The sequence below is a fragment of the Neoarius graeffei genome, chromosome 19 (genome assembly GCF_027579695.1).
Source record: "Neoarius graeffei isolate fNeoGra1 chromosome 19, fNeoGra1.pri, whole genome shotgun sequence".
Classification (NCBI taxonomy): Eukaryota; Metazoa; Chordata; class Actinopteri; order Siluriformes; family Ariidae; genus Neoarius; species Neoarius graeffei.
Genome location: NC_083587.1, coordinates 29,336,391 through 29,358,787, shown reverse-complemented (window position 1 = coordinate 29,358,787; position 22,397 = coordinate 29,336,391). Strand labels below are relative to the sequence as shown.

The 22,397-nt window shown below is 38.3% G+C and overlaps 1 protein-coding gene across 5 annotated transcripts in view; it reads left to right on the top strand.

Annotated features, from left to right (window-relative positions):
- Positions 1-22,397, top strand: part of eya1 (EYA transcriptional coactivator and phosphatase 1) — a 76,811-nt gene that overhangs the window by 41,232 nt on the left and 13,182 nt on the right. For all 5 annotated transcript variants that reach the window (XM_060899965.1, XM_060899963.1, XM_060899967.1 and 2 more), the window contains exons 9-11: positions 1,705-1,847; positions 2,353-2,436; positions 9,144-9,233. In XM_060899965.1, the coding sequence (XP_060755948.1) occupies positions 1,705-1,847; positions 2,353-2,436; positions 9,144-9,233 (317 nt within the window). The remainder of the gene's footprint in view (positions 1-1,704; positions 1,848-2,352; positions 2,437-9,143; positions 9,234-22,397) is intronic.

Here is a 22,397-nt window from a genome sequence, read left to right as displayed (position 1 = left end):
CTGTGAGACATCCCCTTTTCTCTTTACAACAGTCTGTAAACATCTGGGGACTGAGGAGACAAGTTGCTCAAGTTTAGGGATAGGAATGTTAACCCATTCTTGTCTAATGTAGGATTCTAGTTGCTCAACTGTCTTAGGTCTTTTTTGTCGTATCTTCCATTTTATGATGCACCAAATGTTTTCTATGGGTGAAAGATCTGGACTGCAGGCTGGCCAGTTCAGTACCCGGACCCTTCTTCTATGCAGCCATGATGCTGTAATTGATGCAGTATGTGGTTTGGCATTGTCATGTTGGAAAATGCAAGGTCTTCCCTGAAAGAGACGTCGTCTGGATGGGAGCATATGTTGCTCTAGAACCTGGATATACCTTTCAGCATTGATGGTGTCTTTCCAGATGTGTAAGCTGCCCATGCCACACGCACTAATGCAACCCCATACCATCAGAGATGCAGGCTTCTGAACTGAGCGCTGATAACAACTTGGGTCGTCCTTCTCCTCTTCAGTCCGAATGACACGGCGTCCCTGATTTCCATAAAGAACTTCAAATTTTGATTCATCTGACCACAGAACAGTTTTCCACTTTGCCACAGTCCATTTTAAATGAGCCTTGGCCCAGACAAGATGTCTGCGCTTCTGGATCATGTTTAGATACGGCTTCTTCTTTGAACTAGTTTTAGCTGGCAACGGCGGATGGCACGGTGAATTGTGTTCACAGATAATGTTCTCTGGAAATATTCCTGAGCCCATTTTGTGATTTCCAATACAGAAGCATGCCTGTATGTGATGCAGTGCCGTCTAAGGGCCCGAAGATCACGGGCACCCAGTATGGTTTTCCGGCCTTGACCCTTACGCACAGAGATTCTTCCAGATTCTCTGAATCTTTTGATGATATTATGCACTGTAGATGATATGTTCAAACTCTTTGCAATTTTACACTGTCGAACTCCTTTCTGATATTGCTCCACTATTTGTCGGCGCAGAATTAGGGGGATTGGTGATCCTCTTCCCATCTTTACTTCTGAGAGCCGCTGCCACTCCAAGATGCTCTTTTTATACCCAGTCATGTTAATGACCTATTGCCAATTGACCTAATGAGTTGCAATTTGGTCCTCCAGCTGTTCCTTTTTTGTACCTTTAACTTTTCCAGCCTCTTATTGCCCCTGTCCCAACTTTTTTGAAATGTGTTGCTGTCATGAAATTTCAAATGAGCCAATATTTGGCATGAAATTTCAAAATGTCTCACTTTCGACATTTGATATGTTGTCTATGTTCTATTGTGAATACAATATCAGTTTTTGAGATTTGTAAATTATTGCATTCTGTATTTATTTACAATTTGTACTTTGTCCCAACTTTTTTGGAATCGGGGTTGTAGACCAGCAGGGATGTCTGGTACAGCTACTGAACATCATATCTGTAATATAACAAAGACTCTTACAAATAGTTCTTCATATTAATAAGACACTTTTTCTATGATTCCACTTCTAGTAAAAAGTTCAGATGAGGCATTTTGTCCCAAACCGAACACACAGGTTGAACCAGGGCACTCCAAACACTCCCTTATAGCCATTAGTGTTGAATGAATGGTATCAGGGGTGTAAGAGGATCAGATAAACGGATTCAGCTGCACATTGTTCAGGTTTTGAAGGTGAAAGCCTTTTTTATTTCCTCTCTTTTGATACACTTTTTTGTGTCTTCCTGCAGGAGAGTACAGTACAATCCACAGTCCATCAACCCCCATTAAAGATTCAGATTCAGATCGATTGCGTCGAGCCTCGGATGGAAAGTCACGTGGAAGAGGAAGAAGGAACAATAATCCGTCTCCACCACCGGACTCTGACCTTGAGGTACTGCGCAAACAGACTTTCTGGTTCCAGGAAATATAACCAGGAATTTAGGTGTTTAACCTGAATCGTTTAGTAAAATATCATGGATGAGCAAACGATTTGCAAAAATTGACAAGAAAACGGAGAGTTTATGAACATTCCATATTCTTACATATCTAATAATATTTTCCCTTTGCAATCCATTTACATATTATAGCATTAGTGTTAATGTTGTGGATTGGTTTTATTTTTTTTTACACTTAAAAATATTTTTATATTTCGCATAAAATTTGATGTCGCATTATATATATTATTGATCTTGTATCTCGTAGCATGTTAACATATCTGCTTAATTAGTAGGTCATTATCGATCATGTTAATGCAGGAACCAGATGGTTTTTTTTTTGCATTTTCTTGCATGCCACCTTCTTTCTTGGCCCCTAAACCCTAGCGCCCTATTTATTGACAAGCGTCTCAGTTTGCACGTGTCATTGATTTATCGTTCTCCTTCTCTGTCCCCTTCCAGCGCGTGTTCATTTGGGATTTAGACGAAACGATCATCATTTTCCATTCTTTGCTGACGGGGTCTTATGCCAACAGATATGGACGGGTGAGTGATTTGAAAATTAATGAAACAAACAAATAAAAAAGTTTGCAGTGGAATTAAAAAATGCAGATAAAGATCAAGCACTTCGAGTGTCAGGGTTTGAGTGTGACACATACATTTAACTCTTGCTGGACTTGTGATGTCACAAAACAGGCGCATGATTGAAATCTACTATAAACGTTTTTAAAGAGGAAAAAGTTGTTTGTACATTGGTTTGATAAAATACTGAAGAACACTTTCACCAATATTCCAGAAGTTTCCTTCCCTGAGTAAACCTCACACTGCTGCTATACAATACTGCACAATATTAAATGTCATCCTCTTAAAAAAATACAGTAAAGCACTGAAACCCATCATATTTGGTGAATTTGTTGCATCATTCCAAGACCGGTTTGACTAATTGTTTCCTTTTTTAATCGGCCCGACGAGGCCTGAGAGGAATGCGATTTGGCCTGCAGCTGTCTGAGATATGTGACCGCAAAACAGTTGCACTGAGAATGTCACTTCACACTTCTTAAGCGTTTTTTTTTTATTTCCTGTCCTTCAAAAATACTTCATTGTTAGTTTAATGAAGTGCTCGCCAAACCTTCCACTCTTAGAGAGATTAGCCTGGTACTTTCCGGGATTCTGAAACAGACAGATGGTTCCATGGAGTTCTTTTATGGTCATGAAAATGTGTAAAGGTAGAACCATCATGGAGCTAACCAATAACGTTTGACGGATGTTATTGACGGTAATAAATATGTAGTGGTTTCAGCCAGAGAGCTGTTTTGGTACCTTATGAAACAATGTAGTTTGAATATTTAATAGAAGCATTGTGAAAAAATCTTGAAGCTTGGGATTATTTGAACTGATTCTCAAGATTATTGATGATGCCATGTGTTTATTTGACTTGGACTGACATTCAACATATTAATATACTGAATGGATTTTTTTTAAAACAATGCTTATTGTATTGTGTCTAATAACTGAGTTGAGTAGCTGCTATCATTTTTATTTGTGCTAAAATTCTACAAGTGTGTGTTTTGTTGAAGGAGTTGTTTCGCTCTCTTTGTTCCTGCAGCGAAGTGTTTGATGGCTGTGGTGTTTTGTTTAGAGCCTAGAGAGCTTTGCCCCTCGACCCTTAACTCTGTTTATTTACTTTGTCTTTGCTGTGCATGCTGGGAAAAAAAAAAACCCGAGCCTCTGGGCTTCAAAAACATACACACACATACACACTCCTCTCATGCGGTTCAAAGTAGCTTTATTACCATGACCATACCAAGATACCAAGATACCATTCAAAGATGTTGTATTGCTGCAGAACAAAACGAACATCAGAAATTCTTTGATGCACATTTATACACATTTATACACAATTTCACAATTTCATTGTCATCAGTGTTATTCTCATTAAACAGTACTGGACCACTATGAGAAATCTCACAAAACCTCATGGAATAAAACAATAGAATTATATTCAAAATAAAACATTGCTGTATTGCTATAAAATCTAAAAAGGGCCTCTGGAAGTGAGTCATTAAAGGTGGGAAAAAGAGATGCTTGTTTCCTGATTAAAGTTTTTGGTAAAGTTATTGTTGTAACTTCTAAAATTAAGCTCTGTTAATTACAGTTCTGGAGACAGTAGGTCTTAATATACAGTACCGTGTAAAAGTCTTAGGCACAAACTTTGTTTTCGATTTCTATTTTATGACTTCTACATTATCGAGTCAGTACAAAAACATTTTAGAGTCCAAACGTTCGTTTTCCAGCGCAAAATTAAATGTTACAGAAAATAAGTTTGTATCCGAGCAGCATATTACATAAAAGACCACTTTTCAGATTAATAAAGAAATCATTATGAAGGCTGCTGGGTTTTGGTGCAAAATGAAGAAGCGAGTGTGACAGTCAAAGAGTCCAGAAGAACTGTAGCTGGTTCTGTAAGATGCTCAGTAAAACCTACAGCTCATTTCCTTATCAAACTGCACGCACTGTACCTGAGACTACTATTTTTTTTTTAAAGCAAGGTGTCGTCTCACACCAATTATCGACTTTGTTTCATTTATTATGGCTTCCTGCTGTTTATAGCAATTTTTTTTAATGTTGAAACATTTCATTTCATTATTTTTTAAGCCATTTTTGTTCTACAGCATTTCTGTACATGTGCCTCAGACATTTGTACACTACTCTCCACTATATCTGCTGTGAATGGACTGAAATGGAATAAAAAAAAGTAGTCCAAAAAAAAGGAAAAAAGAAAAAAGACCAGAAGAAATCTGAGAGCCAAAGAATTTACACTAGGAACGTTGGAATAACGGAATAACCCAATGATTATACAGGGATAACTTCAATGGTTCAACGGTTCAGTGGTTTATTTCTAGAAATATTTCTAGTCGTTTAAATAAATCACGTTATGAAATACAATGAGATGAGAAATGATGAGAAAAGACGTCACTTATATATATATATATATATATATATATATATATATATATATATATATATATATATAAGCAGAACAGAATGTTTTTCTTCGGCACTGAATGCTTATAAAATTTAAAATTCTTTTGTAACACTGAGATATTGGTTATATTTTAGGATTTTTGAAATGGATGTAAGTTATATTGTTATAAAGTCTTAATAGGGCTGGAACAGAACCCCAATACACCATCCCCCCCCACCCCCGGCACCCCACCCCTCCCCTCCCAGTTGAACGCACACTATAAATAGAGCTGTATTGGAAAAGTGCACTGCTGTGGTTATCAGTTATCCTAATTGGCATAAAGGCAGCTCACTTCCATAAAGCTGATGGCTGAGACCAGCTGTGTGACCATTGGGGTTTTAGGGTGTGCCTCTATGTGTGTGTGTGCGTGTGTGTGTGTGTGTGAGTGTGAGGGGGGATTTGGCGCCCTGCTGATGATGGCTGATGGGTAAAAACAGGTGGAGCACTGACAGGAGCAGAGCCTTTTGACCTTTTGGCCTCCTTGTATTCTTAACTCCTCCTGCTGAATGATTGTCTCGATTTAATTGGAGGGGATTCGCCATGCCGCAGAAATGCACTTTACATTCCTCTCAGCACCAAACTCGTTTTTATTAACTGTCGGATGCAAAATGCAGGCGTGTGCGATGACGGAGATGAGTAGCAAGCTCATAAATAGATATTATATCAGCGTGGGTGTATACCGATACTCTATAATATTACACTGTATATGTGTTTATATGGTTAGTGTCTGAGCATCTGACTAACAGGTGGTTTAAAATGAAATAATGAGTATTTTCAAGTAGTAGTGTTTATTTTTCAGGACATGGATGATATAAAGTGCTATACAGTTATACAGGACACTTACACTGAGCTCATTTTATCTCTGATGTCGAGTTATCTTTGTGTAAACGAATGACAGATGAGTAAATTTGACCTTTATTTTATGACACTTTTACTCTTTCTTTACCCCAAACAGATTCTCCGGTCAAATACCAATAACTAGTGTACTTTTTTTTTTTCAATTGAACACTAATCTGGTCTCATTTCACAGCACAGTTGTTATGCAGAAATCAGAAGTGTTTAAAAAGCAGATTTAGAAAAGTGTGGAAATTCAGACAAAATGTGTTGGATACACTGACATCAGAGTAAGACGCACGACTCAAAAGTCCCAAATCTGCTGTTTTGATGTTCCTTATATTGTTCTCTTTTTCTTTCTTTCTTTCTTTCTTTCTTTCTTTCTTTCTTTCTTTCTTTCTTTCTTTCTTTTTTAATGGAAACCTTCATAATTGATATAACTTTTCATGGTCCTTTTTAGGATTAAAGAAAAGAAAATAGAAAGTTTTAAAAATAATTTAAGTACACACTTAATTAATGAAGAAGAAAAGACTCCATGTGCGGTTTTTCTGCACTTAAATCATTTTCATTGTTGAGTGAGACACGCAATCAGGAGAAAAGCTCAGGTGATTCTTCAGGCGGCTTTACATTTAATCCCTACTGCTGAACACACTGACTCTCTCTCTCTCTTGCTCTCTCTCTTACACACACACACACACACACACACACACACACACACACACGTACGTACAAATCCGCTCCTTCACCTGCTCTCCTCTCATTCTCTCTCTTTTAATAAAGAGCTCAGAGATTAGGAACATGAAGCCCCGAGTGAAAAGAAAAAAAAAACAGTTTAAAAGGAAGTGACTGACTAATGTCTGAATCCGCATTTAATAAGATTAATAACATTTTCAGTCCTACATATTTGAGTAAAATTCAATTACCTCAAGTAAAACAATTAAACATACAGTATATAAATACCCAAGTACTGTAGACTGATAGAAATAATAAAGCACTGAGGTTCGGTTCTATGATTTCAATCTTTGCTATCTTTGCTAGATATGAGACAGACACGAGCTTTTAGTCCAGGTTCAGTTTAGTAATCAAAGTTAACTGATTATTATGAAGTCTGATAAGTTTATACCATGTAAACACATTTCTTTCTTTCTTTATTTATTTCTCATCCCATTATCTGTAGCCGCTTTATCCTGTTCTACAGGGTCGCAGGTAAGCTGGAGCCTATCCCAGCTGACTACGGGCGAAAGGCGGGGTACACCCTGGACAAGTCGCCAGGTCATCACAGGGCTGACACAGAGACACAGACAATCATTCACACTCACATTCACACCTACGGTCAATTTAGAGTCACCAGTTAACCTAACCTACATGTCTTTGGACTGTGGGGGAAACCGGAGCACCCGGAGGAAACCCATGCGGACACAGGGAGAACATGCAAACTCCACACAGAAAGGCCCTCGCCGGCCACAGGGCTTGAACCTGGACCTTCTTGCTGCGAGGCCACAGCGCTAACCACTACACCACCGTGCCACCCTTATTTATTTCTAAATAATACAAAAAATAAGAATGACCATTTCCTTTGGCATTCTGCCTGTTGATGGGATATTAAGGAAAAACCTCAGCATTTTTTTCTGGCTCGTTTTGTCTGATTTTTTTTCTTTTTCTCAAATCTGCTTGCATCTGAGAGAATCTCCAAATGCAGCCTTCAAGTGCACACGAAAACTGTCTGAGGCAGATTGTAAATGGAGTTTTTATGTTTGCAATTAGAAAATGATGATGTTGAAACTAAAGCACGCGAAGAACAATGTGTTTATGATCCCAGAATGAGCTTCAGCTCATCTCAATGCACTTTTACAGCTTTTACAGCCCATACAGTGAAAATATAAGCCAAAACAAAACAGCAATCATGTTAACTCGGGATATAACTAGTAATGAGTATCAGTAACACTTTGATATTGGCCTGAAATGCTGTATCACGATGACACTGTACAATCTGAACTAGATAAATCCACGAGTTTGTGCAAGTCTAACAGTTTTTGATTAAATATCTCGTATTAGTTTGGATATTTCTGGAGCAGAGCCTTAAGCAGTCAAAATTTGTGACATAAAATGGTCATGAATTTAGTTCATGTTAGTTAGGTAGCTGGAGTTTGCATGTTCTCCCCGTGTCCGCGTGGGTTTCCTCCGGGTGCTCCGGTTTCCCCCACAGTCCAAAGACATGCAGGTTAGGTTAACTGGTGACTCTAAATTGACCATAGGTGTGAATGTGAGTGTGAATGGTTGTCTGTGTCTATGTGCCAGCCCTGTGATGACCTGGCGACTTGTCCAGGGTGTACCCCGCCTTTCGCCCATAGTCAGCTGGGATAGGCTTCAGCTTGCCTGCGACCCTGTAGAACAGGATAAAGCGGCTAGAGATAATGGATGGATGGATGGATGGATGGATAGTTAGGTGCCTGAGAAAAGCTGTGAAAATACATGCACATCGATCTCCTTCTTTAAAATTAAAGACTTCACTGTATGGACTTAAAGATATGCCAGTTCAAAACCAATCCTATTTCCATGTATGGACTCAATGCAACACGTGCAGTACATATCCATATATGGAAATAGGTGTGGTCTTGACCTAGTGTCTCTTTAAGATCATATATAGAAGTGTTCAATTCTTGAAATTAACTTCAAAATGACTTGAATGAAATGAATAAACATTCTCGACGACTCCTATTTCCATATATGGACTTGTGACACACAGATCCATAAATGGACTCGACACAACATTTACATTTTCATATGGGCTCAAGTCCACACCTACATTCCAATATATGAAGTCAATGCCTTAACTACATTCCCATTTATGGACTCAATACCACACCTATATTTCCTTATATGGACTCGATGTGACAGCTAGAGGTTCCATCTGCAAATCACAGGCCATATATGCAAATGAAGTTGTGGCATTAAGCCCATCAATGGAAATGTATGTTGTATTGAGCCCATATATGGGAATGCAGGTGTGGTACTGAATTCATATTTTGAAATGTAGGTGTTGCATCGAGTCCATATGTAAATGAAGGTGTCATAGTGAGCCAATAATAGTGAGCCTTATATGGACCTAGTATGACATAAATTTCCATTTATTCGCTCACTATCACACCTTTATTTACATATGGACTCGATGCAACAACTACATTTCAATTTATGAATTCAATACCACACCTACATTCCCATATATGGACTCAGTACAACATACTATATGGCCATTTATGGGCTTAATACCACCACTTCATTTACATATATGGGCTGTGATTTGCAGATGGATGGATGCTGTATGATATAATATAATGTTTTATCAATCATATTTTGGTATTGTCCTTAACAATCAACGTTTCATGTTTTCCAGGACCCACCAACGTCAGTGTCGTTGGGACTCCGAATGGAAGAGATGATCTTCAATTTAGCAGACACGCATTTATTCTTCAATGACTTAGAAGTAAGTGCTCAAACATTTTTATTTTCCTGAGCTGCTTTCTTTTCAACTCAGTAATGTATCTGGCATTCATCCTGATTTAAGAGAAATTTACAATTGAGAATTTGTCTACCGGTAATGGGAACATTCAAAACAAACTTGTCTGAGGCGTAAAAGTGGTTGTGGTCTGGCTTTTCATTTGGCTTGTTGAGAAATTTGCTTCAACTTGGTCAAATAATGGAATGGAACCAGCTAAGTGGACTTTCTGTGACAGAAAGGAAATGTTGTTCCCTCAGTATTGTTAGCATTTTTTTTCTTTCTAGCATGTTGCTATATTATGTAAAGCCTAGCCCTGAAGTAAAAGTTATTATGTTATGATTAAGTGTTGGTCTAAAGCTACTAATTTTACTTCCTGTGAAGGGAAACTGGGTGTATTTTGTTGCATAATGCTAAAAGGTCCCCTACTAACATTATCATAAAACATGTTGGTGGTATATAGTGACAATACAGTTGAAGTTTGTTCATCGTATACATTAGATTTAATTTTGAATGTTTGCTTTAAAGCAAGCTCTTCGTGGCCTAGAAACAGCTTTTTCCACATGCAACCTTGTTCCAAAACCAGCTCAGTTTGGTGTAAAGCCTGGCAACCCTGTGTTGATGTGACATCACCAGTGAGTGCCATCCTGGGAGAGCAAAAATGGCAGCTTGTTTTTGCTTACCTCACAAAAGTCCTCCTAATTCTGCACTAATGTAGCGTATTTTCTTTACCATACAATGTAAATCCTGAAGATAAGTCACAACAGACTGTATTCATTACATTATGAGCACCACACATTATGAACACACATACAAGATAAGTCACAACACAGTGTATAAGTTACGCTATGCAGCTTAGCAGCAACAACCGTTTAATGGCACAAAAGTTCCTGAGCCATGATGTATGACCTCAGAGCCCGAGGGACATGATGAATTTTACATGTCCTGTCAGTCTCACTGTCCCCCCTTCCCCCAACACTTTTGCCCCCTTTCACCCCTCCCCTGTCCGGCTAGGGCAATTTGTCAGTGTCTAGTGTTTCTCTATGGGCTCGGAGTGCCTATGTGTCATGCTGCGATGCTATCCGCCCCTCTTGGTCATGGTTTGGGGTGACCCCCATTCTCCCATTCTCCTGATTCATACAGATCGGTGTAAAATCTACCCCCAGGGGTAGTTCCTGTGTGCGTGTCTGTCTGCTTACCCAGTGAGGGGTAAAACTTTGACTGGCTGGGTCAAATTTGCCTCCAGTTGGTAGTGTGGTAAGAATGTTAGCTTACTTTTCGACCCATATACTCTTCGACTTAAAATAGAGTGCATTGTTATACTTTCTTATGTCTAACAACAAAAAAGCTGCCCTTGGTGCTCAGACTGTGACACAAACAAAACACTGAAAAGCGAAACTTATGATTTGCCATTCAGATTGTTAAAGTTGTGAGACCACTGTTGCTAGGCAACTGGGAAATACAGACACTGATTATAAGCTAAATAATGAGTTGACAAGTTAGCATGAAACCATTGAGTGGTTTTTTTTTTTTTTTTGGACAAGGAAAGGCACAGTGACCATGTGAACAAGACAAAACTGTCAAAAATATCCACATTTTCCTCAGATGTGTTGATAATTTACTAAGAAAATACTCTGTATGACTAAAATCACACTGTAATTGTACTTAGCATTGACTGCTAACCAAACTGGAGAAACAGCCACATTATATTACAAATGTTAAACTCAAAGGTATTATACAATCTTCTGAAATTGTGAATAGGTCAAAAGTGTGCGGTTTGTGTGAAATAACTTGTTGAACACACAATTCCATTTGAACGGAGCATTACATTATCTAGGTGGCTAGCTAAAGCTAGCTAGCTTGTTTTTCAGACTTTTTTGGGAAAGACTTGTGGTGAATTATGGAATTATTATGGAAAAAAAAAATAAGTTGCTCCTGCGATTGTTGAACAGGCTCGTGGTAGGCCTGTAGGCTAACACATAACCGACCGATTATCTACTCACGCTAATCACAGGGGCGTTAAAGCACAGATTAACGCTTTGCACAATACCCATTTCTTGTTCAAAATGTCATTTCTTATTTCTCATTCAAGACAAACTAACCAAACCCCAGTCCTTCCTCTCTCTCTCTCTCTCTCTCTCTCTCTCTCTCTCTAATCCAACACCGCTGACCCACAAGCTTTTCCTTCACGTCCTGCTCGCGTCTGACCCTGCAAGAGAGGAAATGTTTTGTTTCATACTTAAGTGTGAAGTGAGCTGCCAAGTTTCATTAGTCACCGACCTTTTCGGACGACGAGGAAAAAAAAAAGAAACGAGCGGGTAGAAAGAAAATGTTTGTGCTGCACAAGACAGCCGAGCCACAGTCGTGCGATCAAAGTTAATAGGCAGCAATTGGCTGTTAAATATTCCCGTATGTTTGGCCAGAATGGATCGAGCGAACTGCACTTCACTTTAATAGACGCGCCCGTGCCGTTTTCTGAGAAGTACGAAAATGGGGTTGTGACAAAAAGCTTCAATGTGGCTTTAACATCTGTCCCGTATTTTGATTTCTGTTTCATGTGCCCGTGGATGAATTGGCAGCTCAAGCGCGGGAACCTCTTAGAAAAATGGCTCGAATGCTCATAGTTTCGTCGCTCTGCTTTATCTCAATGAGGGAATTATTACGGCTCGTTCTGACAGGTCTAAAGCCAAGGATGGTTCTTTTAAAACTAGGGGCAGATTCTCAACAACACGGTTTGACAGCAAAGGAGTGATGGGAGTGATGCATGCGCTATTTTCTCATTTTTCAGCACGATTTGAGTTACGCTGTTCTTTTGCGGTGAGCCCTGCATGTCTTTGGTTGGCCAGTTCCATTTTTTTGCAGGGTTCATCGAAACACAAGTGAATACACTCCTTCAGTGTAAACAACACCACAGCAGGTCTGTATTTATGGCTCTGTCGAAATGTGTATGCTATATCTAATTTAGTCAGAGCCATAAAGGGAAACCCCACTGCTACCACACACACACACACACACACATGCAAGTGTATTACTCAGAATACCCAAAGCATGAAGGCTTGGCTGCAGAAGAATATAATATTCCACAACTAATGCACTTTTATGACTTTTTTTTTTTTTTTAGATATTGTTTTGTTAACGCTGTGTGTGCCTCTGGTGGATATAAAAATATTTTTGGTATAAATACATTGTGTCTATTTTAAAATAAATCAGTTATTTTAAAACAGACAAAATATCAACCATTCCATAAAAATTATGAAAATGTTATGATTTCAGGAACTTTTTTAAAATCAGTTCTGGTTCATACATTCCTGATAAAATTAGTGAATAAATATTTTAATCTTGGTATTATCCTTATCCTTACACATAGAAGTTTTGTAGTTTTGTATATTGTATCCTACGCATAGAAATTTTTTTATGCTTATATACTGTGTGTATAAATTAAGCCTGGAAATATTCAATGTCTATAGTTATCTTTCCATACATGCAGTATATACATAGATCGAGAGTGCTGATGTTTTGTTGCTTCTAAGCGTGTGTGTGTGTGTGTGTGTGTGTGTGTGTGTGTGTGTGTGTGTGTGTGTGTGGCTAATACTAAAGTTACGATGCAGAGGAAAGGAATAAAAAGAAAGAGGGCATACCGAGCTGGTCAGTGGGGATCAGTTACAGGCACACACGTGCGCTCACACACACACACACACACACACACACACACACACACTGAATCAACACAAACCCTCGGTATATTGATGCCACTCCTAGCTATAAGATAATAAAGTGTGTGGAGAAATGGATACTATTTTCTACCACTTAATTATTAATATTTTACAAAGACAAGATGAATCCATAAAACACTCGTCAGCAACGTGATCTGTGTATTGATTGAATCTGCAATATTCTGTTTTTTTTTTCCTCTGGAAGAAAGATGTTTGGAGGAAATAACTATGTCAAGATGCAGAGCAAAACTTGGAAATTATTCGGACAGTACCGTAGGGATTGATGTTGTGTAGTAATGATTTTAAAACTGTTATTTAATTTGATTTTATTAATTAAAGATTAGGCCAGAAATTTGATTAGAAAATAGACATTAATTTAGACGTATTTATTAGACAATAAAACAATCTGTGAAATAATTAGTGACACGCTGATTTGAGTATTTGTGTGTCTTGAATTGTATCTCTCATAATTCACCTTTTATATATTTACATATAAGGTTTGGACACGTCTACTCATTCATAGGCTTTTCTGTGTTTTGCCTATTTTCCATGTTGTAGAACAACACTGAAAACATCAAAACTATAAAATAACATATGGAACATATATGGAATTATGTGGTAAACAAAAAAGTGTTAAAGAAACAAAATATGTTTCATATTTTAGATTCTTCAGCGTAGCCAGTGTTTGCCTTGATGACGCTTTGTACACTATTGGCATTATCTTAACCAGCTTCATGAGGTAGTCGCCTGGAATGCTTTTCAATTAACAACTGCCTCGTCAAAAGGTAATTAGTGCAATTTTCTGCATTTTGAGATCAAACAATAAATAGTAAATAATAACAATACAGTAAATAGCCCTATAAATAGCACAACTGTAGTAATCCATATTATATCAAGAACCCTCAACTAAGTAAAGAGAAACAACATCCATCATTACTTTAAGACATGAAGTGACTTTTATTTAATAGTAATAACGAATTAGAAGGTGTGTCCAAAATTTTGACTGGTGCTGTACCTGTGCATTTTTCTATAGCTGATTTCAAACCCCAATCTCTCACCTCTTCCTAAAGGGGGGGAAAAAGTCTCCCACTCTATAAATCTTGTGAGAGTCTTGTGAACTACCTGAGAGTGAAGCGAGGGTGTGTTGGGATGAAAGCATTCCACTCTGTGTGTGTGTGAGAGAGAGTGTGTGAGAGTGTGAGTGTGTGTGGGACGTTGGAGGACGTTAAGTGCGCATCATATTCTGCCCTGCTCTCTGTCTGCAGGGGAAGGTTTGAGGGTAAAAATAAGATGAGACCGCCTGTAGGACGGAGTTCCCTGCCTGAGCTGGGCATGGTTTAAATTAGACACACACACACACACACAGGAAGAACGCGATGACATGGCAAAGCTGTGGCTCTTTTATTCTAATGTAGTAGTGAAGATAAGGATTATTTCAAATTTGTTGATTGTTCCTGTAGTGAAGATGATACATTTTCCATTATTATTATTATTATTATTATTATTATTATTGAACACATTGATCCTAGTCTTTATATCACATTTAAGTTTTTTGCTTATTATATATATATTTTTTTTCAGCCTGACATATGGATTATTTATTTATTTATTTATTTATTTATTGTAAATTATTGAACCAGTTCCTCTCTTTTGTTCCTTGAGCTTCTGTACCGAAACACCACTCGAGGCATCGCTATTATTTTTTTCTATCACACCTCTCAGTGACCTGCACTGCATCCTAACGTTCCCCCATAATTCCACAAAGTCCTCCGAGCTTATCAAAATAGAAGAGCAACTCTTTTGAAAGTGAAATAAGTCATTATCATAACTTTCCCTACACACTCTGTGTGTGTGTGTGTGTGTGTGTGTGTGTGTGTGTGTGTGTGTGTGTGTGTGTGTGTGTGTTTAGGCACTGGATTTGACTCTGCGGATTTTAATGTGTATTTTTTTGTGTCTAGACACGGCAGCCCTCATGGGTCTGTTGGAAGGACTAAAGAGAGAAAGTCGAGCCTTCAAAAGGCAGCCCTGTCTATCTTCTCTCAACATGCCCCCCTCCTACACACACACACACACACACACACACACACACACACACACACACACACACTACCCGTACCACATAATCACAGCCGGATAACACCACAGGTTCTAGGGAAAAACATAACATTACTAGCTAATTGATGGCAATAAGAACGTACACGTCTGGTGTGTTTTTCATCTCGATGTTTAACACCTGCTTGTTTGGGAGAGGTGAAATAAAGGACGTTGGATTTAGAGCAGAGTTGTTTATTGATGTGTTTATTTTAAGGTCAGTTATAACCGGTGTGTTTAATTGCCACACAGTCATTCTGCTTTCATAGCCTTGTACACTCTTAAAGAAAACATTTATTCCTCAATTTTATGCTAAATTGCATTTAAAAAAAAAAAAAAAAAGCATTTCAAGGCATTTCTACATAGTCTTGCCTGGGAGATTTTTCCCCCTCCTTATTTCCAGTTTCATGATGCCCATGTTTCCACTGAGTTGTTTTGCGTATATGTGCTGGTGTGTGTTTAAATTCCACGACTATTCAAGCACGAATTGTGGATTGGAATGAAGTGGGTCTGAAGAACTTCCTTTGTTTTCTATATCCTGTATCTGACCCACAGGTAAGCTCTCTCTTTCTCTTCCTCCCTCCCTCATTTTGTCCCCACAGCAGTTGGGATGGGTGGGGTGATGGGGTGTGGAAGGTAAATTTCGGGGTCACGACCCCCCCTTAGAGATGACAGACTTTGCGAATGGAGTAGCTGCATTGAGAACCTGCGAACCGTGGCTTCGGCTTTTTCACATGGGCCGAGCTTGTGGACTCGGAGGAATGCTGTGATGATGGCCGTAATCGCTCACACCGCACTTTTGTTTCTTGGCTCGCTTACCTGAGTCACAGAGACAGAATCAGAAGAAGAGCCAGAATCCAAAAAATTGAATCGACTCAGGTCATGTGACAAAATTTAAAAATAAGAAGTTGTTCATAGAAGTAGAATCTTATGTCATACACAGATTACATACATAATACATGGTCAGGACGATCAGAATCACAATCTGAAATTGAGTCTATTAGGATACAGGAATTAGAATCCGAATCAAGACTAGGATCTGAATCAGTAAAAGAATCAACATCAAAACATTGAACATAATTTTAACTAAAGAATAAAGTATAAAATTCAGCATTCATTTCAAATAAAAAAACAGAATGAAAAACAGATTTAAAATCTGAAACACTTACTTGAGGTGATCGTGTGAGTCAGATACGAATACAATGAGAAAGATCTGAATCAGTATATTTCATTTCATCAGGAAATACTTCTTTATGCTCTTCTTTGATTATGTTTACCAGCTATGCAGGAAAATTACAGCAAGGATTTGAATAGGAATCAAAATCGGATCATAAATTAGAAATATGAATCATATTGGATTTACAATCAGAATCTTTATAAATACAGCAATCCCATTTGAATCACTCAACTGAATCATAGAACCAGAAACTTGATTCTTATATGGTGTAAAGAGTGCAAACACAAATGTATAATGTCAGGTGAAGAAATATAAAAATAATGTCCTAATATACATGAAAAAACAACAACAAAAAAAACCCCAGTAGTCCAGCCATATCTGTGCAGGTGATGGAGGTGAATTTGAATCTACAGAATCAATTAATCAGATTCTGAGTCCGAACCTTCATTTATACAAAGATACACTGAATATCTCTTGGTACTCTGAGCCAAAATACATTCCCATCAGATAAGGAAAAAGTATGTAATATAATAACAACATAAATGTACAATAAAAGAAATAAAGATACGTGTCACGAGTGGCATGTGCTGTTGTGTTTATATAAGACATAAGCATCAGCGGCTTCGGCTAAGACTCTCGTCTGGTTTGGGTCTTTTTCCTCCTGTGTGGGGAAGAAAAAAATGAGGAAAAACGGAGGCAGCCAGCAAGAGTAATGCAATACGGATGTTTCGAGGACAAGAGGGAAAAGCCAGGTTTTTGTAGTTTGAAATAATCATTTTCTTCTTTTTTGACGTACTGCAGCTCTCCTCTGAGCCGTCAGTAGCAAAAATCCTTCCTCTGGCCAACAGGAAGAATCGGCCTGATTGCTTAATGACAGACGACAGAGGAACAAAGGAGCCTCTGATAGTCACGCTGAAAAAAAGAAGCTTTTTTCAGAGGGTGAACTGAAAGAGGAAAAAAAAATCCCAACAGTGAATGAGAAACAGCGAGAAGGTGATTTTTAGGTGTTTATTTTATAGTTTTTGTTTGAGTTCCCGTGTTTAAGTGTGTGCTTTTTCATTCTGTCATGTCTGTCTGTTAGGACAAGGCCTGCCAGACGGTCGAAAATGAACGAGATGAGGGGAAAATGTGATGAATTAAACAGAAAGACAAATTGTTTGCTTAGGAAGTAATTACGTATGGACCGTAGAGGAGGATCTTTGTACAGTCTACAGTAGGAACATGTGGAGTGAGTTAAGGGTGATTGTAGGGTTTGTGAAGATCGCTGCTCAGTGAAGGAAGAGCCGAGGACGCAGCGAGAACAGCGAGAGCTGAAATTGGGTGATTCAGTTTGCTCTTTTATTGCCTTTGCTATCTCAAAGTACATCATCTTAATCAGATTTGTAGCTTTTTCAGGCTGTGTTCAGAAGGTACACTGCATACTCCACTACTACATACTGTTTCTTCTCATAGCAGCATGCAGTATATGATAACTGTCATTCAGTTTACTAGTATTAAGGATTCTTATAGTTTATGTGACCTAAAATGCCTTTCATCTTGGTGATTCGAGCCATACACGAGGCAGGCAGGTAGCGGGGATGGATCTAAACCTGTGAAGAAGGTTTTAATTTTGGACGACGAGTGTCTGTGCAGTAAAGATATGACTAGCACTAACTAATCATTTTTTTTTCAAATAACCCAAATAATCATTCTTTACAACCATCTCAGAATCCATAATACATTGAACCTAGCCTTCCTGTCAGCTTGAAATTGTGTGGCCATTTTCCTATGAGTGCTCTCATCAACAAAAGAGTTTTCCACCTTGGAAACATTCCAGGAGATCATCCGTTTTTTAAATACTCACGTCAGTCAACAACCATGCCCCAATCGAAGTCACTGCGATCACATGAAGCTCTGCATGATTTGATGCATTGCACAGGTGCTACAACATGATCGGCTGATTAGATAACTGCATTAATTAGCTGGTGTACAATAATAATAATAATAATAATTAGTGCTGTCAAAAATGTCGCGTTATTAACGCATTAACTTGACTCAATTTTAATGGCGATAATTTTTTTATCGCGAGATTAACGCTCTGTGACATGATGTAGGTTTTTCATAAGCTTTTGAAACTGCCAGGAACTTGGAACAGAGACTTTGCTTAGAAAAACGATAGCAGCTAGACTGTAATGCCACGCCCCGCACAGCCAGAGTCCTCTGCCCTCCTCCCCCAAAGAACCAGCGCGGGCAGGGCGCGCTAGTAGAGATGAGATTTATGGCTCTTTGATGGGATCCGCATCTTTGTGATCCATTCTTTGAAAAGAGCCGTTCAAAAGACTGGCTCATTTGGCTCTTTTTAAATATTTATTCAGTTTTAAGAAGACAGTGTCTAAAGAAGCCAGATCCCTCTGAACTGTAAACTCAATGCTATCCCAGAAATCCTTCCTGTAATATGCAAATTTGGCCGCCTCTGATTGGACAGCGCGACGCATCAACAGGCAGAAAGTGTAAAAGTACAAAATATGTTAAGTGAGCTGAAACAGTAAAGATCAGATTCAATGCATTATTTATCAACAAACAACTTAAAGTTAATATAATAGTGTACTTTATATTATAATCAAGCATGTCAAGCCTACCGTCACTGTGTAACCTGTCTCTCTGATTAGAGTTGTAGACTAACTCAAGCAGTAAATCACTTCACTCATGGTTCTTTTGCTAGCCCCGGTGCTCGGCTTAGGTTTTACTTTGCAGTGGCTGTGTCAAGACGTGTTATGCTTTGCAATAAAAAAAACATTGGTACAAAGCAAGCCCATTCACTTTTTTATGCTGATAAGAGAATTACGATGGTTTTTCATGTGACAAAAATGTGCGATTAAATTGCGATTAATCGCGAGTTAACTATGACAGTCGTGACATTAATCGCGATTAAATATTTTAATCGCTTGACAGCACTAATAATAATAAAGAGGGCTGTGAGTGTATTAAAGGTGACATATTATAGCCCTTTTCCACAAGTTGACATGGTTCCCTCGGGTCTTAATTAAATGTCTGTGATATGTTTTAGTCAAAACACCACAAGGATAAAGCACCACAGCTCCCTTCTCACCCTGTCTAAACAGCCCTGTTGAACATGACTGATTTGAATGCCTATTCCTTTAAATGATAATGAGCCACTGTTCCTCCCACCCCACTCTTCCACTGGCCAATCAGGTAGCACTTTCTTTATGAATATTCATTTGCAAGGCAACTCTCAAGCCACAAATGGGGATACTCAGATGAGGGGGGCGGTGTATTTGTAATGATGCTCCCCTTGTGACATAGAAAGGAGAGACAGATCTGAACAGCTTGTTGAAGATCATGTTTTCTGAAAAAGGCAGAACAAAAGAAACTGACTGGGCGTCTTATTTCAGAGTTTGTGGGTTGGTAGGCTCCAGATACCCAAATGTATATGGACAAGCACTGAAAAAGTCATTATTATTACAATAATATAGCCCCGTAATGTTCGTACAGTGAATCAAATGCCACTTTTTTGTTTGTTTGTTTTTCTGCAATAAGCCTGATATTTCTAATAGTACCATATATATATAATGAATCATAATATCTGTTGTATGTATCAGCATATTATGGATAATAAAATGTCCTCCTTACCTGTAATACCATGCTTTATTTACTAAAGTAGTTTGAAACTAGATCATTTTCTTCATTTGTTCATTCCACTTCATACAAATGACTATGTGTCTTGTCAACCTTCAATACACCATTACTTAGTTAAATAAATAAATAAATAAATAAATAAACAATTACATAAATAAACCAAACCCCACACATATGAGCTACCTCGGCAACTAGCTAGCATGCAACTAGCATTTAAAAATAATCTAGCTTCTGGAGAAATAAATGAATATACAGTATCTTGTACATGTATAATTCTGTCACAGTAAAATCAATGACTCTTTACGGATATCTCTATTAATTAAATAAATATACACTTAAATAAACAAACAAAACCCCACACATACTGTATCAGTTACCTAAGCAACTAGCTAGCATACAGCTAGCATAAAAAAACCCTAGCTTCTGAGGAAATAAATGAATATATGGTATCTTTTATATGCATAATTTTGTCACACAAAAATCAATGACTCTTTATGGATATCTCTATTAATTAAATAAATAAACACTTAAACAAAACCCCACAGATATCAGTTACCTAAGCAACTAGCTAGCATACAGCTAGCATAAAAAAATAGCTTCTGGAGAAATAAATGAATATGCAGTATCTTTAATATGTATAATTTTGTAACACTAAAATCAAATACTCATATTTTTTAGTCTTTAAACAAACTTGAAAAAACACGAGTATATCTTTGCTGGTCTTAGCGGTGCTAACTTTAGACAATGCTAAATGGCTGGGATCAGCCAGTCATGAGTTTGAATATGGAGATGGTGTTACAACTACATGAATATGATGTAAATTGTGAGATTATTATTGACGTTTTTGTTAGATTATTATCTTGTTTTTCCTTCCCATTTTGTATTACAGCTAATTGTCTGTGAAGTTCATGTTTTCTATTTATCAGATGACAGTAAACAAGACTGGTCCCAGTGTTCATCTTCCCACAACTGGCTATGCTCTGAAGTGTTATTAAAATGTTAACAAGTCTGTGTGTGTGTGTGTGTGTGTGTGTGTGTGTGTGTGTGTGTGTGTGTGTGTGTTCAGAATTCCCGTGCCTCTGCTTCAGTACTAAATGTGCACCATGGCCTGTTAAAGCACTTACCGCTCATCCATTCCTGCTCATTTAGGCTTAACAGTGTTTACGAGTGCTTAAGAAGAACGAATAATGAGTCTCGTGAGTTTCTGTAAGACTCTCAGCAGTCAAGTAGTTTATGGGAAATCCCGCTGTGCGTGGTGATTGTCGGAGCTTGCTACGTTCTTTCTGTTTTTCTCCCTCGCTTTTTTCATTTCGTGGAGGTCTGGCGGTCTGAAATGCAATATTTAATTGTGTGTACTGGTAGAGTGAATAAATAAATAGGCCATGTAAGCATGCGATGACATCGGCTATTGGATTCAACGCATTTTAAAGACACTCTTAGCATTTTTCAAATTGCTCAGGGTAAGGGAGTGTTCTCAAAATAAGCTAACTGGAATTTTAGAGACTGGATAGTTGACTTAATATTGAGATCATTTTAAATCTTTTTGCTTGTTTTCTTTAAGTGTAGCCTCAGAAGAAGCCCGATTAAAGTTCTCGTCATGCTACTTCTACTTCTATATTCTAGCTCTTTTTTTTGCTACTTGTGAACGAGGACTAGACATTTTTCCCCTGTAATGATTTTAGCCTGTCCGAAGCTGCTGCTTCTCCCAATGACAAATTGGTACTTTGCAAGTATTAAGGATCCATTGCTGAAACAGATTACACAAACAGCTTGAGCAGCTTCAGTAGGCAGTCCATCTTCTGGACCCATAATGCTCCGAAATCTCCATGTGAGGTCACCCCTCCCTCGATCACTCCCTTGCTCCCTCCATCTACCATCCCTCCTCCCCTTATCTGAGTCCACGGAGCCCTAGAGAGGAGCAGAAGGCCACTGGGTCAAAGTCTTTTCCTCTTTGGATCTGGAGACTCTCTGGGAGAGAAGGCCCGCATTAGAGCAAAGGTTCTCGAGGTCAAGATTTTAATTCTGTTAAAGAACAGCTGGTTTGAGTTTCTTCGTGCGTCCCCATCCCCCCTCCCCCCAAATCCGGGGAGATGAAAAATTTGTTCGGAGGGGAACCAGTAAAATAAAAAAGGTTTACGGTCTAAAGCCCCTTTTACCCTTAGCCTGCTCTAGCATTAGCCAGGAATGCAATAACGTCAGCATTTGGCCAGGTTTGGATTGAGTTAAAACAAGGAAGTCCTTTTGTTCATGTTTTCTTTGGTGTCTTAACAGACGAAACTTTATTGAACATCTTAAAGGAAATTTTAGAAAAGGAATTTACGAACCTCCAGCAAAATAGTCATAAACTGTTATTCACGTTCAGCTGATTGCTGAAAGAGGTCATTATCGAATACTGAACAAGAATATAAAAGCTATCCTGGGTTGAATTTAGCTCATATATTCATTTTAGCGTCTCCGTTTTTATCCTCTAATGCAGCTGAATGTTGCAATCCTGCCTTTCCATCCCATCTGAAATTTGTTGGATCATAATGTCCA